Consider the following 14362-nt stretch of genomic DNA (forward strand, 5'->3'; position numbering starts at 1 on the left):
GTGCCTGTAGTCCCAGCTACTCGGGAAGCTGAGGCAGGAGAATCACTTGAACTCAGGAGGCAGAGGTTGCAGTGAGCTGAGATTGTGCCATTGCACTCTAGCCTGGGCAAGAGAGTGAGACTCCGTTTCAAAAAAAAAAAATCAGATGAGGCTGGGCGTAGTGGCTGAACCCTGTAGTCCCAGCACTTTGGGACGATGAGGGAGGTGGAAAACCTGAGCCCAGGAGTTCAAGACCTGCCTGGGCAACATGGTGAGACCCCATCTCTACAAAAAAAAAATAAATAAATAAAAATAAAAATTAGTTGGGCATGGTGGCATACACCTATAGTCCCAGCTACTTGGGAGGCTGAGCTGGGAGGATTGCTTGAGCCCAGGAGATTGAGGCTACAGTGAGCCATGATTGCGCCACTGCATTCCAGCTTGGGTGACAGAGTGAGACCTTGTCCCAGAAAAAAAAAAAAATTCAGATGAGCCTGCTCCTTACTATTAACTGCAAAGGTTGGGAATGGAAACCTTCAGCCTGACACATCTGCCTTCAGTGGTGGTGTGACAGTGGAACAGGGTGCTTTTGTGAGCTTGGTTTGGTGGAGAGTAGGGAGAAATCCTGACCTACAGATTACTGTGTTACAGAGATGAAGAGAAATGATTCAGCTTATTTGTTTCTCCAGGTATCTCCCAATAAGTCACCCCAGATTCGTTCGAACCATCCCGGAGCTGAGTGTTCGGCCAAGGTGAGGGGGACATTAGCAGCACTGTCTTACGGAAAGAGCACTGGGCTTTGGAATTAGGAATCCCGAGTTCGAATCTTGATTTTACCAGTGTTAGGATTGATTTTTGCCTTTCTCTCTCCAAGTTTTCTTGTTTCTCTAGTGGGGATATTTGGTTCTCCTAGGGCTGGAGGGATCATATGAAAATTAATGCAAAAGCTGTGTACAGGTTTTAAGTATCAATTTAAAGCCTGGTTTCAGTTCTGTTTGTCAGCATGTCACAAAAAGAAACATTTTTGCTCTCAACCCAATTTTCTATAACTCAGTAATTCCCTAAATAAGCAACATGTATCCAAGAATACCTGTTATTTCAACCTAGACGACTGTGTGGTGGGCTGGAGGCTGAACTGGAATTTCAGGTCATGGTGGGGTAGATTCTGAAGAGAAGGGTGTTCCATGAGATACTCTGTGGGGAGGAGAACGAGGAGTTCCCTAAAAGAACCCAGCCTCTCAGATTGATAGTCCCTTAGTGAATGAAGCTAGATGCATATGACCTTAATTAAGAAAGGCTCTGTGGCTCAGTCCTGGGATCCAGCCAGGTTGTAAATCTTAATGCACCTAGAGATTTACAGAACGGTCTCCAAAGTAACTTCCAGAGCCAGGCACAGTGGCTCACGCCTGTAATCCCAGCACTTTTGGAGGCTGAGGCAGATGAATCACTTCAGGTCAGGAGTTCCAGACTAGCCTGACCAACATGGCGAAACCCCATCTCTACTAAAAATACAAAATTAGCCAGGTGTGGCGGCAGGCGCCTGTAATCCGAGCTACTTGGAAGGCTGAGGCAGGAGAATTGCTTAAATTTGGGAGACGGAGGTTGGAGTAAGTCAAAATCTCGCCATTGTGCTTCAGCCTGGGCAACAAGAGCGAAAGCCGTCTCAAAAGAAAAAAAAAAAAACCACAAAGTAAATATTCCTGGCACATTGAGTTTCAGATGCTAATAACACTTTTGGAACTTCAAAGTAAGCCCTAAACTAAAATTTCAGAATAATAAGATTTGGGGGATGAATTACATTCCTATTTGTTAACTCTGTGGTTTCTTAGTTTTGTAGATTTTGATTGTACTTATCCTCCAGTCTTTGTTGGAAAAATGAAGAAACCTCTTCATATTAATGGTTTCAGCCTGCAGTATCTTCAACTCTGACATGTGATGTCTTGTTTTAATTAAACCCTTAATTAGGGTTGAAGTTAAGTAGTTTATTCAAACTAAGGGTAGATATCTTAATTTAACAGATATATGGGGGATGAGTCAGTGAACTCTGTGGGAACACTGAGATCCTAAATGGTTTTTGATCCTAGGAGTACTGAGGAACCCCTCATTAACACTGCTGGTGTTGGAAGACTATGGTATGAGCCAGAGTGGGGGTACTTGGCTGTAGCAGAGTGGGCCATGACAGGAATTGAGTGGATTTGTTAAGGAGGTGGGAGATGTAGAGTTATAATAACAGATAGACAGATGGCCAGACACACTGCCAGACAGATGGCCAGACATCTTCCACTTCCTCCATGGACCTTTGTTGTACTGTGACTTGTTTTAATCTTCAAGGCTCTTGAGAAACATAGTGATATTTCTCATGCTTATGTTTTAAAATAAATATTTTGAAGTCAGGATGAAAAACATTTAACTGACAGTTTTGACTTAACGGAGAAATTATAGCTGTATTTTTATTCCTCATTTCGTATGGGGATCTCGTTCACAAAGAGAATGCTGTCTGTTCTAGAGCTGAGTTCAGAGGTGTTGAGGGGCACTCAAGGTTAAGATTCATCTTACCTGCTTACTCCTCTGGAGGGCTGAGAGGAAAGAGGCAAGGCCATTCAGGAGTCTTAAACGGTGTCTCTGGCATTCCTGTTAGCCAGTGAGTTTTCTCATAGGTCCCCATTCAGTACTGCCAACCCTTCTTTTTTGGAGGGTTGCTCTTTTTGGAGAGGAAGTTTCAAATCACTTCAGGAAAAGAACAAAGGATAACACATATCCGTATATGTGGTGGGTTTGGTTTGGTTTGGTTTGGTTGAAATAACAGAAATTTCTTTTCTCACAATTTTGGAGGCTAGAATTCTGAGATCAAGGTATTGACAGGTTTTGTTTCTTCTAAGGCCTCTCTCCCTGGCTTACAGATGGCCATCTTCTCCCCATGTCTTCACATGGTCTTCCTTTTATGTGTATCTGTGTCCTCATCACAGATGAGTAATTTTTTACAGTAAAAAATTACTGTAATTTTTAAAATTACTATAACACATACATTTACCCTCAACAATTTTCAGGTATACATTACCTGAAACAACATGCATTGTTAACTAAATGCATGTTATACAGCAAATCTCTAGAAGTTTTTTGTCTTGCGTGACTGAAACTATACCTATTGAACAGCAACTCTGCTTCTCCCTCTCTTCCGCCCCTGGCAACCACCATTTCCCCTTCCGTCTCAGTGAATTTGACTGTTCTAGGTACCTCACTCATATAAATGGAACACATACAGTATGCGTCCTTTTGTGACTGGCTTATTTCACTTAGTGTAATGTCTTCAAGGTTTATCCATTTTGCAGCATGTGTCAGAATGTCCTGTCTTTTCTTTTTTCTTTTTTTAGAGACAGGGTCTTGCTCTGTCACCCAGGCTGGAGTGCAGTGGCGTGATCATGGCCTTGACCTTCTGGGCTCAAGTGATCCCCCTCCCTCAGTCCCCCGAGTAGCTGGGGCTACAGGCACGCACCAACATGCCTAGCTAATTTTTGAATTTTTTTTGTAAAGACTGGGTTTTGCCTTGTTGCCCAGGCTGGTCTCAAACTTCTGAGCTCAGGCAATCTGCCTGCCTCGGCCTCCCAAAGTGCTGAGATCATAGGCATGAGCCACTGTGTCTGGCATATCCAGTCTTTTCAAGGCTGAATAATATTCCATTATAGGTATATGCCACATTTTGTTTATCCACCCATTGGTCAACGGACATTTAGGTTGCTTGTGCCTCTTGGCTATTGTGAATAGTGCTGCATTGAACATGAGTGTGCAAATACCTCTTTGTGATCCTGATTTCAGTTCTTTTGAGTATATACCTATAAGTGGGATCACTGGATCGTATGGTAATTCTATTTTTAATATTTTGAGAAACTTCCATACTGTTTTCCATAATCGCTGTACCATTTTACATTCTTATCAACTGTGCACAAAGGTTTCTATTTCTCTACATCTCGCCAACACTCGTTATTTTCTTTCTTTCTTTTTTTTTTAATAGTGGCCATCCTACCGGGGTAAGGTGATATCTCACTGTGCCTTTAATTTGCTTTTTGTGATAATTGGTGATGTTGAGCATCTTTTCATTTGCTTGTTGGCCATTGGTATATCTTCTTTGGAGAAATGTCTACTCAAGTCCTTTTGCTCTCTTTTTTTTTTTGAGATGGAGTTTCGCTCTTATTGCCCAGGCTAGAGTGCAATGGCACAATCTCAGCTCACTGCAACCTCTACCTCCTGGGTTGAAGTGATTCTCCTGCCTCAGCCTCCCGAATAGCTGGGATTACAAGCGCCCACCACCACGCCCAGCTAATTTTTTGTATTTTTAGTAGAGACGGGGTTTCATCATGTTGGCCAGGCTGTTCTCAAACTCCTGACCTTAGGTGATCCACCCGCCTTGGCCTCCCAAAGTGCTGGGGCAATTCTTACTTTACTAGATAGGAAAGTTCCCATTTTCTACATTTGGGAGCACTTGCTATTGTATTTTACAAATTTACTAACATTACTTGTACCAGTTTGGTTCATTTGGGCTTAGAAATTATTTGAATTGGTAAGTAGGGGTGGCAGTTTTGTGATTCCTTTGAGGTGATTGTGGACTGATAACTTTCAGGCTACATCCCTTTGTGGTTTTTCTGAGAAGAAAAAAGAAAATCAAAGGCTGAGTGCCGTGGCTGACATCCATAATCTCAGCACTCTGGGAGGCCAAGGCCAGTGGGATCACTTGAGGTCAGGAGTTCGAGACCAGCCTGGCCAACATGGTGAAACCTTGTCTCTACTAAAAATACAAAGAAATTAGCTGGGTGTGGTGGCGGGTGCCTGTAATCTCAGTTTTTGGGAGGCTGAGACATGAGAATCACTTGAACCTGGGGGGTGGAAGTTGCAGTGACCCGAGATTGTGCCACTCCACTCCAGCCTGGGTGACAAAGCAAGACTCTGTCTCAAAAAAAAAGAAAAAAAAATTACTTGAATAAATGAATGCTCATTTTATTAAAAAAAAAAAAATCAAGAAAATGCTAATGGAAGGGTAGCATAGGGCAGAGAGCCCTGGATTTTGAGTCAGAAGCCCTGACTTTAACTCCTGGTTCAGTAGCATAAAATGGGCTTAATATCTCCCCTGCAGAACTCACACAGTTGTCCAATTCAGTGAGAGATAATTTTTGAATGCAGTTTTGCAAAGTAAAGCAACAGCCAAAGTATTATGAAAGAAGTAAAACAATTTTGTTTCCTGAGTTTATAAAGGCTATTGTGGGCTACCTGCTTTAAAAGCAGCTTGTTCATAAGTAGATGAATGAAATGGAAAAGATTAGCCTCGGGCCAGTATTGTGGACATTCCCCTTTGAGGAGAGAAACAAGGCCTTGGAGGGTGGGTATGAGTAGGGGAGTCCCGTACAGTCAATCCGTGGCCACTTGGGAGAGATGGTTTCAAACTCGAAGTCTTATCCAGAGATGGGTTTATTGTTTACATTTCCTTTCTGCAAACAGTGAGCTGGAGGATGGCCACACTGCTCTTAACACTCACTCTGTTAGCCCCGTGGAGAAGATTAAACAGTACCAGGCCGGCCAGACTGTTACTTGCTTCTTAAAGAAAGTAAGTAGTTTTGCCACTCGGCGACGAGATGTCATTCTTCTTTCAGAAAAAAGGTCGTGACATTGGAGAGAAAAGCCATTAGCAGAGAAAGGCATTTGAGTCTGTGCTACCATGCTGGGTTTGTGGGAGACAGTACATGGCCTCTGCCACTAGAGAACTTCTGGTCTAATTAGGGAGCTAAAATATGGCTTACACACAATTAGCAAGCAGCTCGTAATTCATTGTTGGTAGGTTAATTGTAGAAATGGAAAGTAAAATACATGGCAAGATTTAGAATATAAATGTATATAATTTGGATTTTAGATTCATGCTTTTCATGAAGTTCAGGTGCACTGTAAAACAACATGAAATTGGGTGCCAGATTATGTGTTCCAACCCCAACTGGAACAGGAGTTCAAAAAGGAAGGAAAGCAGCCTGTACTGGTTGAAACATGTAGGAGAGGCGGCTGGATTGGGTTTGACCTTGAAGAATAATGCCTCTCCATTGTTGCCAGATTCCTCTTCGATGAGCATCTTTGAGCATGATCGTCTCTGATGCTTGATCCCTTCAGTTACCTATTGTCTATAGACATTCATATGCCCCAGATGCCTTAGCGTGGCAGATAAGGCTCTTCATAATCTGACCTTCCGTGCACCTTGTGTGGCAGTCATTCTGAAAAGCTTCTCTGTCTTTTTCCCTTCCTGTCTTTATTCATGCTGGTTTCTACATCTGGAGTACCTTCTATTCCAATTGCCTACTGCCCATCAAGGTTCAGCACAGATAACCTTCCCTCATTACTAGTTCCTGTAGCATGTTGTACTTCCTACATGTTGCTTGCTGTTGTAGTTATTTGCACACTGATTTGACTTACTGCTTGTAGGCTGTAATCTCCTTGAAGGCAGGCTCTGGCTTTTATTTATCATTATGATGCCATGTGCATAGTAGCTGCTCGATAAATGATTTGTTAAGTTGACTAGAAAATTGGAGTATGTATTTACGGCCAGGTGTGGTGGTTCACGCCTGTAATCCCAGCACTTTGGGAGGCCGAGGTGGGCAGATCACTTCAGGTCAGGAGTTTGAGACCAGCCTGGCCAACATGGTGAAACCCCATCTCTACTAAAAATACAAAAATTTAGCCGGGCCTGGGGCACGCGTGCCTGTAATCCCAGCTACCCTGGAGGCTGAGGCAGGAGAATCACTGGAACCCAGGAGGTGGAGATTGCAGTGAGCCGAGATTGCCGCCACACACTCCAGCCTAGGAGACAGAGCAAGACTCTGTCTCAAAAAAAAAAGGAGAAAATTGGAGTGCATATTTAGGGCAAGACACTGCATAAACAGTGAAGGATCCAAATCCAAATTGGTTTAGAAATTAAAAATTGGCCTCTGGAGATGGTTAACAATCGCTGGGCACAGCTGAGCTTGGAGGAGGCTACAGAGGTCTGTGGGATTGGTTCTCCAGTTTGAGGACATCTCTGGAGTCTCTTTTGCCTCCTGGTCAGCTGAGACCCTGGAAGAGATGCACATTCTGCTAGGCTGGCAAAGGTTCTGAGCTGGAGTCTGAGGGAAGCTGGTGAGAAGTGGAGGTTGGGCAAGGGCAGTGGGATGGAAGGGTGGATTCCTGTCTCTCGGAAAAGTGTACTGGGGCCCTTTCCACCTTGTGGTTTTAGGAAAGTTTTAATGGCGGGAAACCTTGTATTTGTATTTGCCCTACTCTGGTTCCTTTTTTTCCCTCAGTACAATGTGGTGAAGAAATGGCTTGAGGTGGAGATTGCCCCAGACATCCGGGGGAGAATTCCCTTATTGCTCACTTCTCTGAGCTTCAAGGTCAGTGTGCTTGAGATCCCTGGAGAGGGGACCCAAGTTCCCTAAGCTTGGCCCAGTGCCTGGTGTGTGGGTTTACAGTGGATTTGAGGAAGCTTGTTCTTTATTTAAGGGTTGCTTTGGGAGATACTTGCTTTGGAGACTTAAATGCTATGGTTTTGGATAAATGACAGCCTTTCTTCAAGCATCACAGGAGTTTTTTTATCCTTCCAGGTTCTGAAGCATCCAGATAAGAAGTTCCGGGTTGGCCAGGCCCTGAGGGCCACTGTTGTTGGCCCAGATTCCTCCAAGACCTTCTTATGTCTGTCCCTCACAGGTGTGGGGATGAAACAGTGCCTGGTCGGGGAAGGGAAGCGGCGGGAAGGGGTGGGATGGGTTTTCAGCTATTGCTTGAGTTGGAGGACCCCTTCGGTATTGGAATCCTCAGAAAGCCTGGTGTGGGACCTTCTTGGAACAGTTTTTCTCTTGGGCTTTGCTCTGGCCCAGTTACTCCACTGCTCTCTGAGTTACCTTTACCTATACAGGTTACCCTTACCTACACAGGTGTTTTTCTCAAGTCCCTGGGGAAAGAGTTGTCCACCACTTGGCCCTGAGGTTCTTGGCTACATGGCAGGGTGATCTCAGTCTAGATGGTTCTGGATCACTCAGCCCGGATACCCCAAGTCTGGGCAGCCTCCACCTTCCCCAGCCTGTGTGTGGCTGGCATTCCCGCTCCTCCCTTAGCTCATTTCCTCTTCCCTGAATCAGGTTGGTTCTTCCACCAGGTCCTCACAAGCTTGAGGAAGGGGAAGTGGCCATGGGCCGAGTGGTGAAGGTGACTCCCAACGAGGGACTGACCGTCTCCTTCCCCTTTGGGAAGATAGGAACAGTCAGTATATTTCACATGAGTGACTCCTACTCCGAGACGCCCCTGGAAGACTTCGTCCCCCAGAAGGTTGTCAGGTAAGCGAAGTGTTCTTCCTCTTTTCACCTGTCTGTGGAATTGGTATATTTAAAAAAAAAACGTTGTAATACATGACTTTTTATCAGAAAAACAGGTATATGAAATAGAAAATGAAAATTTCTGTAACCCCTCTGTTTCTCTACCACTTTTTGCCGTTATGTACTTTGATTTCTATCTTTCTAGACTTTAATGCATATATATATAGTTTTTCTTTATATAAATAATAGAATATCATTTGATATACTGTTTTTTTCTCATAGTTTATCGTGAATTTTTTTCCTTTTCTATGCTAATATATCAAAATCTATTTTGTCCTTTTACCTTATTCTAAAACGTTTGTTTAGTATGCTGGGGTTTTTTTAATTGAAATTTGTGTAACCAATTCTCTGTTGATAGACAATACTTTTTTTGATAGACAATAATGTTGAAGTATCTTTGTACATATATTTGGGTTTTTTGGGTTTTTTTAATTGAGACAGAGTCTGGCTGGAGTGCAGTGGCGTGAGACAGAGTCTGGAGTGCAGTGGCGCTCGACACAGCCTTTTTTTAACTGAGGCAGTCTGGCTGGAGTGCAGTGCGTAGGCTGGAGTGCAGTGGCGCGATCTCAGCTCACTGCAGTCTCCTCCTCCCAAGTTCAAGCAATTCTCCTGCCTCAGCCTCCCAAGTAGCTAGGATTATAGGCATGCGCCATGACGCCTGGCTAATTTTTGTACTTTTAGTAGAGACTAGGTTTCGCCATGTCGGTCAGGTTGGTCTCGAACTCCTGACCTCAGGTGATCTGCCCATCCTGGCCTCCCAAAGTGGTGGGATTACAGGCGTGAGCCACGGTGCCTGGCCCTTTTGCATATATTTGGATACTAATGCAGGTATGTTTGGTAAATAAATTCCTAGAAGTGAAATTGATGGGTTACATACCCTCCAAAATGACTGTGCTAATTTATGTCCCCATTAACAGTAAATATGACTGTCCATTTCTCACACCACTATTGGCACTGGATATTTTAAATTTGTGTCTTAGCCATTGGTTCAGCAAAAGTTGATCTCTTGTTTTTTTTCTTTTTTTTTTTTGAGATAGAGTCTCGCTCTGTTGCCCAGGCTGGAGTGCAGTGGCACAATCTTGGCTCACTGCAACCTCTACCTCCTGGGTTCAAGCGATTCTTGTGCCTCAGCCACCCAAGTACCTGGGATTACAGGCGTTGTGTCACCATGCCTGGCTAATTTTTCTGTTTTTAGTAGAGACAGGGTTTCACCATGTTGGCCAGGCTGGTCTCAAGCTCCTGGGCTTAAGTGATCTGCCTGCCTTGGCCTCTCAAAGTGAGCCTCCGCACCCAGCCAATTGGAGTTTTAAGACTGTTTTAATAGCCTGAATAAACTAAACTTGAGGAGACAGATTTCAGCTGCATCCAGTAGTCAACTGACAGTACAGTAGATGCCCTTGGAGGCAGAGACTGGAAAATAGTAACTGCCCTCTCCTGTCTCAGCTGTCCCAGCCACCAGCACCTACCTGCCTAAATTCTCAACCACTCACAACCACTGCACGGCACACACATGCCCAGGGCCTGGGAGAAGACAAAGAATGAGTCCTAGAGACAGCCAGGATCATCTCTGGTTTCTCTTGAGGCTTAGATAATGAGGTTGTGGTTTTAAATGTGTTTTATTGTGGCCAAACCTACGATAAATTACTTGCCTAAAGGTAGACGGTCCCTTGAGGTTCTGTCCAGCTCTGACGGCTATGATGCCACGTTACCAAAGGCAGACATCTGTCGTGGGAAAATTTTGGACTGGATTTTTGCTGAGATCCTTTCTACTTCTAAGATTCTGTATATTATGGTTTTGGACTACTAATTGCCATTTTAGATGAAATGTTTAGAGATGCAACCCTGCTGTCCCTCCTGGAAGCACTGACCCGCCTCCTCTGAACTGCTCTTGTGTGTCTGCAGTAGTACCAAGCTGATGCCTTGGGCATGATCTCCTGGGGTTAGTGTGTCTCTCTGCTGAGACCAAACGTTCTCAGGATCTAACACAGAGCTGGTTCTTCTTTTAAGGACATACTGTATGCCTCTGTGAGACTTCCTTTTCTTCTTCCCTCTCTCCCTCCCCTTTCTTTCTTTCTCAGGGTCTTACTTAGTTGCCCAGGCTAGAGGGCAGTGGTGTGATCGTAGCTCACTGCAACCTCAAATTCTTGGGCTCAAACAATCCTCTGTCCTCAGCCTCCCAAGTAGCTGGGACTACAGGTGTGTGCCACCACACCCGGCTTTTAAAAAAAATTTTTTTGTAGAGACAGGGTCTCGCTTTGCTGCCCAGACTGGTCTTGAGCTCCTGGCTTCAAGCAGTTCTCCTGCCTCGGCCTCCCAAAGTGTTGAGATTACAGATGTGAGCCACTACACCTGGCCCCAACACCCTTGTTAGGTAAGAAGAGTAGGTAGTGTTATTTCTTTTTTTTTTTTTTTTTTTGAGATGGAGTCTTGCTCTGTCGCCCAGGCTGGAGTGCAGTGGCGCGATCTCGGCTCACTGCAACCTCTGCCTCCTGGGTTCACGCCATTCTCCTGCCTCAACCTCCCCAGTAGTTGGGACTACAGGCGCCCGCCACCACGCCCAGCTATTTTTTTTGTATTTTTAGTAGAGATGGGGTTTCACTGTGTTAGCCAGGATGGTCTCAATCTCCTGACCTTGTGATCCGCCTACCTCAGCCTCCCAAAGTGCTGGGATTACAGGCGTGAGCCACCGTGCCCAGCCCGGTAGTGTTATTTCTATTTAATAGACTAGTAAACTGAAGCCCACAGAGGTGACGTGACTTGTCCAGAGTCCCTCAGCAGGTTTTCAACAGAATGAAGAAACATGACCAGAGTCTCTTGTCTCCTCACTCCTGCCTATTGGTCAGCCTGGAGGAGAGGAAGCTGAGACCCTTTGCTGTTCACAGATGCTGAAAATTGAGCGTTTCCTTCTCTTTTGCCTTCATTCAGATGTTACATCCTGTCCACTGCAGACAACGTATTGACTTTGTCGCTGCGATCATCCAGGTGGGTTTCTGTGTTGTTGGAAAAAGAAAGGAGGAAGACCCACTCAGGATCAAGGGGAGGCTATGTGTATCTGACACAGAATTTTGGGCTTCCCACCTTCTCTGCTCATCACTTTTTATCCTGAACCTCTTTTACCCAGAAAAGCTGAGGCTGTTCAGATTGCTGCAAGAATCCTGTCTGCTCAGGCTCTTGTTTTCCAGGGAAAGGGTCAGATATCCAGATGTGGGTGTCCAAGGTTGCAGATGGTAGTCCTGGTGAGGGGAGATGCTTTAGCCTCCAGGGTTCCATTGTAGGGGTGAGCATGCCATGTATGGAGTTGGCTTGAGGTCAGCTTGCTCTATGGTTAGACATCAATGTTAATGAGGCCAAGGCTTTAGGTTTGACCTTTCTGGCTTGGTCCGCCTCTCCCCATTTCTACATAGCTGGGCCCCAGGCACCTGCTTCTGGCCTGGCAAGATGTTAGGAGAGAGTAGAGTTGGGCTCTAAAGGTTATATCCTGCTGACAGGTCCAGAGTCATATTCTTATTTACTAAGTATGATGGTTGCAGGTGTATTGGGGGTGGCATGGGACAGTGGAGGTTAAAGGTGTGCATGTAAGCCTTTTATTCCTTTAGAACAAACCCGGAGACGAAAAGCAAAGTAGAAGATCCAGAGATTAACTCCATCCAGGACATTAAGGAAGGGCAGCTTCTGAGGGGCTATGTAGGGTCCATCCAGCCACACGGTGTGTTCTTTCGGTGAGTGAGGGGGGCTCTGCACCCGGACCCAAGTGCCTTCCCTGAGCCTGTGTTGCTCTGGGGTCCACTGTGTTCCTCGGTCAACTTCTTTGATGGGAATATGAAGGGAGGAGAGTTTATGAGTCCCCACTCATTTTTAAAATTCCAAGTTTTCTAATACTTTTAAAACAACTGTTGAGTTATTAGTTATTTGGTGTTTTGGACAAATAATATGGCATTTCTAATTTCTGTTCTAAGTAAGTCTGGGGCCGGGCGTGGTGGCTCATGCCCGGAATCCTAGCGCTTTGAGAGGCCGAGATGAGAGAATTGCTTTGAAGGCCAGGAGTTCAAGACCAGCCTGGGCAACAAAGCAAGACCCCCATGTCTCCAAAAAAAAATTAAAAATTAACTAGGTGTGGTAGCATGAGCCTGTAGTCCCAGCTACTTGGAAGGCTGAGGCGGGAGGATTGCTTGAGCCCAGAAGTTCGAGGTTACATTAAGCTATGATTGTGCCTCTGACCTCCAGCCTGGGAGGCAGTGATACCCTGTGTCTAAAAAAATTAAATTTAAATTAAAAAATACATAAATGTGGATGTTCTGTTTTAGTGTTTGATCATGATTTGTAAGTGTTCGTTCTGTGAAATCACCTCATGTTCACAAGCACCTGATACTGCAGCCTTCCCTGCCATGCTGTTTCTGCAGTTTCTCCTAGCAGTTTGTGATTTATATATTATGATACCACAGTGTGGAGTAAAAAATACCCTCAATCATATCTTCATTATGCTTGATGATGATTTCAAGTTTACAAAGCCCACTTCATCCTGCTGAATGCCAGGAACTTATGTCTGTCACAAATCCTTGTCACAACTTGAGTCCCTGTGAGAGTGAAGTCCCGAGGCCTAGTTGGAATTCTATTGTTGCGTTTGTGACCACAGGACTCTTGCCTCTCTCCTTTCAGCCTTGGCCCCTCCGTTGTGGGTTTGGCTCGGTACTCCCATGTCTCCCAGCACAGCCCGTCCAAGAAAACCCTTTATAACAAACACCTCCCTGAAGGGAAGCTGCTCACAGCCAGGGTCCTACGGTAGGTGCCTTCCCGTTCTCTCTCTCTCTGTAATGTGAATCAAACCCCTTTCTCCAGGAGCCCTGGGAGGAGATTTCAGGGTGAACTGTAAACATAATGGCTTGCGTAGTGGTGTTCAGATGAATAAAAGGCCTTTGTTTGGAACCTTCTCCCCCAGTGCCTGTGAAAACAGGTGGTAACTTATGTCTGCATAGCTCCTGTTGTTGGGGATGGTGGAGGGGGCATCACATCTACCCCCTGTATTTTTCTACTAAGCATGAAAAATTGTGCAAATCATTCTTGAGAATATTGAAAGGACTCCCAAGGCAGATGGGGGCAGGGCCCAGAATCGTGGGCTGATCAGGAGGAAAAAGGCCTGGGCCGCCTGTGGTGTCCTCTACTTTTTATGATGTCTTTACCTCCCCATCTTGCTCTGTCATAGCCTTAACCACCAGAAGAACCTGGTAGAGCTGTCTTTCCTCCCCGGAGACACTGGGAAGCCAGACGTGCTTTCTGCTTCCTTGGAAGGGCAACTTACAAAGCAAGAGGAGAGGAAAACAGAGGCTGAGAAGAGAGACCAAAAAGGGGAAAAGAAAAATCAGAAAAGGAACGAGAAGAAGAACCAGAAGGGGCAGGAGGAGGTGGAGATGCCCAGCAAGGAGGAGCAACAGCCCCAGAAGCCACAGGCGCAGAAGCGGGGCGGGCAGGAGTGCCGGGAGTCTGGGAGTGAGCAGGTGAGGTCCTGTGGAGGGCTGCGGCTGCCTATCCTCCCCTGGAGGGACAGCCACGAGGGCGTGGGGACAGGGCACCCAGTGGGGCCGAGGGAGGGTGTCGCCTGGGGCTGCAGGAGGATGCTCCTAGGCATTCTCCTACCTGGCCTCTCAGGAAAGAGTGAGCAAGAAGCCAAAGAAAGCCGGCCTGTCAGAGGAGGACGACAGCCTTGTGGACGTGTACTATCGGGAGGGAAAAGAGGAGGCAGAAGAGACGAATGTGCTGCCCAAGGTGAGGGTGACGTCGCGGGGAGGGGAAGGCTGCTCCAGGCCAGGGAAGAGCTGGGCCATCCTCTGCCTCATCCTCTTTTACTTCATTTCCTATAAAATACGAAAGCAGGGGCTGTCAGTTGCCTCCATTGACCGTCAGTTCCTTGAGGACAAGGGACTCTTTTTACCCAGAGCAGGCTGCATAAAATAAATTCTAAGGAATATTTATTGGGTGGAACTGAATTAAATTAGGAGGCTGGGCAGATAAAG

The 14362-nt window shown here is 45.6% G+C and overlaps 1 protein-coding gene across 5 annotated transcripts in view; it reads left to right on the top strand.

Annotated features, from left to right (window-relative positions):
* Positions 1-14362, top strand: part of PDCD11 (programmed cell death 11) — a 49393-nt gene that overhangs the window by 29798 nt on the left and 5233 nt on the right. For 4 of the 5 annotated variants that reach the window (XM_009459191.4, XM_508013.7, XM_024346607.3 and 1 more), the window contains 10 exons: positions 669-731; positions 5467-5572; positions 7287-7376; positions 7587-7689; positions 8138-8315; positions 11280-11336; positions 11951-12073; positions 13011-13133; positions 13555-13846; positions 13998-14114. In XM_009459191.4, coding sequence (XP_009457466.2) covers positions 669-731; positions 5467-5572; positions 7287-7376; positions 7587-7689; positions 8138-8315; positions 11280-11336; positions 11951-12073; positions 13011-13133; positions 13555-13846; positions 13998-14114 — 1252 coding nt within the window. The remainder of the gene's footprint in view (positions 1-668; positions 732-5466; positions 5573-7286; positions 7377-7586; positions 7690-8137; positions 8316-11279; positions 11337-11950; positions 12074-13010; positions 13134-13554; positions 13847-13997; positions 14115-14362) is intronic. The other variant, XM_016919270.3, reaches the window with a different exon arrangement.

Source organism: Pan troglodytes, chromosome 8 (genome assembly GCF_028858775.2).
Source record: "Pan troglodytes isolate AG18354 chromosome 8, NHGRI_mPanTro3-v2.0_pri, whole genome shotgun sequence".
NCBI classification, from domain to species: domain Eukaryota; kingdom Metazoa; phylum Chordata; class Mammalia; order Primates; family Hominidae; genus Pan; species Pan troglodytes.